Source organism: Austrofundulus limnaeus, unplaced genomic scaffold (assembly GCF_001266775.1).
Source record: "Austrofundulus limnaeus strain Quisiro unplaced genomic scaffold, Austrofundulus_limnaeus-1.0 Scaffold2494, whole genome shotgun sequence".
Taxonomy (NCBI): domain Eukaryota; kingdom Metazoa; phylum Chordata; class Actinopteri; order Cyprinodontiformes; family Rivulidae; genus Austrofundulus; species Austrofundulus limnaeus.
This window is the reverse complement of record NW_013954896.1, coordinates 1-3,614: the sequence shown is the minus strand read 5'-3', so window position 1 is coordinate 3,614 and position 3,614 is coordinate 1. Positions and strand designations below refer to the sequence as shown.

The 3,614-nt window shown below is 45.3% G+C and overlaps 2 protein-coding genes across 2 annotated transcripts; both read left to right on the top strand.

Annotated features, from left to right (window-relative positions):
• Positions 1-741: 741 nt before the first annotated feature.
• Positions 742-1,058, top strand: LOC106511078 (endothelin-converting enzyme 2; the record flags this gene model as incomplete). Its single annotated transcript, XM_013999822.1, is given in 2 exon segments — positions 742-847; positions 991-1,058. Coding segments are annotated over 2 exon segments (174 nt in total), but the record flags the coding sequence as incomplete, so codon positions are not given.
• Positions 1,059-1,583: 525 nt separating this feature from the next.
• On the top strand, positions 1,584-2,606 carry LOC106511077 (endothelin-converting enzyme 1; the record flags this gene model as incomplete). Its single annotated transcript, XM_013999821.1, is given in 2 exon segments — positions 1,584-1,679; positions 1,772-2,606. Coding segments are annotated over 2 exon segments (273 nt in total), but the record flags the coding sequence as incomplete, so codon positions are not given.
• Positions 2,607-3,614: the final 1,008 nt, after the last annotated feature.

Genomic DNA, 3,614 nt, shown 5'->3' with positions numbered 1-3,614 from the left:
GTGAGGCTGACACTTTTAAGCCTATAGCAGCAGAACTAAGGAATAGCTCATGAAACCTAAGTCTAGCTATATGATTTATCAAAAAGGAAAGTCTTCAGTCTAATTTTAAAAGTAGACAAAGTGTCAGCCTCATGAACAGAAACTGGAAGTTGGTCCAGCTTATTCCATCAATGCCAGGATGGTCCAGAGAGCATGATACATCGTTTTCACACATGGATTGGCTCCACAGAGTCCACTGAGAGTGAGAACTGAGACTGGCCAATGTTGCTCATAGAAACATGAAGCTGATCAGCTGACTTCCTRTAAGAAACCAGATTAAACCTGTAGTGTTGGACAGAACTGCAAATCCTGAATATTAAATGGTAAATTGATTGTACTTATATAGAGCCTTTCTATCCATCCAGGACACTCAAAGCACTTTACACTTACAGACATTCACCCATGCACTCACACATTCACACACTGGTGATGGCAAACTAAAACTGTAGCCACAGCTGCCCTGGGGCACACTGACAGAAGCGAGGCTGCCATACACAGGTGCCACCGGACCCTCTGACCACCATCAGTAGGCAAGGCTGGTAAGGTGTCTTGCCCAAGGACAGAATGACTGAGTCAATTGGACGGGGACTGAACCGGTGACCTACTGGTTCCAGGACGACCCCCCTTAACCACCCTCCCACAGCCGCCCCAAATTAAGACATGAACTTAACTCCTCTCCTCTCCTCTCCTCTCGCAGATGGGACATGACTCCTCCTACAGTGAATGCGTACTACGATCCCACTAAAAACAACATCGCCTTCCCTGCTGGGATCCTGCAAGCTCCTTTCTACAACCAGGACTACCCCAAGTCTGTTTACCTGCTCATTACCTGTCTGTGTGTCATGTTTARCYCATCACACAAACCTGTCGTGTTTTCTTGACATTCAGTCCTCAGTGTTTCTGCTCAGCTGGTTCCTGAAAAATTGTTTGAAATGTGTTTCTGTGTTTCAGAGCGTTGAACTTCGGGGGGATCGGGACGGTGATGGGTCACGAGCTGACCCACGGCTTTGATGATGAGGGTGAGTCTGACCCCTGCTCCTCCTGTCACATGACCAAAGAGCTCTGAGAATAAACGAACAGGATTTTCCAATGAAGCGACAAAAGTGAAGCTGAGAGCTYCCTCTAACGGTCATAGTGAAACATGACAGGTGTTTCTCCAAAGAATCAGCAAAGTTTTTATTTCAGTCTTAAAGAAAAAGCTTCATTCTGCTGCAGGAGATGAACAGTTAGGGTTAGGTTAGAGGTTAACCCTAACCTAACCATTNCCTCAAGCTCCCAGGCCTCTGGTAGAGGACCCGAGCTCAGAGGATGAAAGAGACCACCCGCGGAGGGTGAGAAGGGAATTATTGTTATTATATAATATACATATGCATATATACATTTTTAATGGGGAGGGTGCAGTGCAGGACTTGGACTCAAATGGCTCAAATGACTCAAATGAGTCAAATGAACCAGGTTATTTTAGTGATTGACTCAAATGAACCCGGTTCCATAAGGTGAACTGTTTTTACAGCTCTACCTTTCACTGACACCTCYTCCTGCAGGCGTACCGCTCCTGGATCCAGAAGAACGGAGACGAGAAGAGACTTCCTGCAGTCAACCTGACCAACGACCAGCTCTTCTTCGTGGGATTTGCACAGGTCAGTTTCTGCTAATGATGACTCAGCACATTGTGGTTTCAGGTCAACATGTGGGTCAGATGGATTCGTGACCCCTCTGTGTCTCTCTACAGGTGTGGTGCTCGGTCCGAACACCGGAGAGCGCTCACGAGGGCCTGCTGACAGACCCCCACAGCCCCCCCAGGTACAGAGTCATGGGCACTCTGGCCAACTCTCCGGACTTCAGCCGCCACTTCAACTGTCCGGAGGGCACGCCGATGAACAGCGGGAAGCGCTGCGAGGTGTGGTAGAGTGGCACGGAGAGGACTGGCTGGTGCTGCTGGGTAATTAGTGAATCTGTTAACGAACAGGTTAACGAGCTCGTTAGTGACGTGGATTCTGCAGGTGAGCCTTCAGACGTGTTTAATCTTCACTTCATCTGTTAATTAGCAACGATCAGACTCACTTCCTGTCTGGAAACCAAACGGCCTCGTTGGACTTCAGAGGCCTGATGATGATGATGATGAAGATGATGATGATGGTGATGATGATGATGATGAAGATGAAGACACATGGGACAGTGTTGTTGTTTTCTGCGTTCTCAACGTTATTAATTATAATTATTGGGCTTCGATGTGTGTGGGGGTGTGGGGGAGTGTTTTGTAATTCTGATGACATCACTGTGATGACCTCATACCAAGCTGACCTGTTGCTTTGCTCTGAGGAAGCTGTCATCTGATTGGCTGAAGGCTCAAAGATGGAGGTTAATGTGTTTAAACTATTAGCTTCACAATTCTGTCCATCAACACAGCTGCTAAATTCATCTGGTGCCTTTAGGGTCCTTCAGAATAAAAGACTCTGTTAACAAGTCATTTAAAGGTCAAAATGAAACATTTTGGCTTCGACAGCTCGGTTGGATTATTGTTGTCATGGATACATAAAAAGTTTAGTTTTACATTTAAACATAAAGTTTAGTTTAAATTTAGATTTTTTTCTGAATTTAGGTCCAGAATGTTTTGAGTTTCCAGATGATATTTCTACCATTACAAAATCAACAAATACTAGAAGTAAAATGAATGTGGTGCGTTCAGGGACAACAAGGATGAGGCATTCAGGGTCAAATAACACTGCAGTGTTTTAAAGTCCAACAGGTGTGGGGAAACAAAAACCAGTGCCAAAACTAACAGAAATCTGGGAGAGGTGGGTACAAATGATTGTGGTGCCTTCAGGATCTATTTTAAGAATAGGGATTTTATATACTGATGTGTTTAAAGCCTCAAAATATTCTGAAAAGTTTGAAAACTAAAATGCAGAAAACATCTTTCAAGAAAAAAAAAGGAACTTAGGAGCTGAGTCAAGTATGAGGTGTTTGTGGATCATTAGGAAATTACAACGTTTTAGTGCATGAGGCATTCAGGGACTCTGACTATAGTGGGACATTCAAACTGAGGGATGTTCAGGAACCAGAACAAGTTCTGTTTATATTAAATGGACTGAACTTACTTTATCAAGTCCCTCCAGACCCCAAAGCTCTTTAAACTTAGAGACATTCACCCATTCACACACTGATGGTGGTAAGCTACACTGTAGCCACAGCTGCTCTGGGGCACACTGACAGAGAGGGGCTGCCATGCACCGGCWCCACYGGACCCTCTGACCACCATCAGTAGGCAAGGTGGGTGAAGTGTCTTGCCCAAGGACACAACAACTGAACGGCTGGACGGGGGATYGAACCGGAGACCTTCCAGTTCCAGGACGACTCCCCTAACCACTGCACCACAGCCCCCCATTATAACACATGAACTGCTCATGGGGAGTTYAAGGACCTAAACAAAAGTCAGGAAAAACTCAACAGAACATCTAGTTATTATGACTTCACTGTATGCAGTGTGAAACCAGTGTGTGTCCTGATGACATCATCACTGAGTGACACTGTATCTGATGACATCATCACTGTGTGACACTGTATCTGATGAC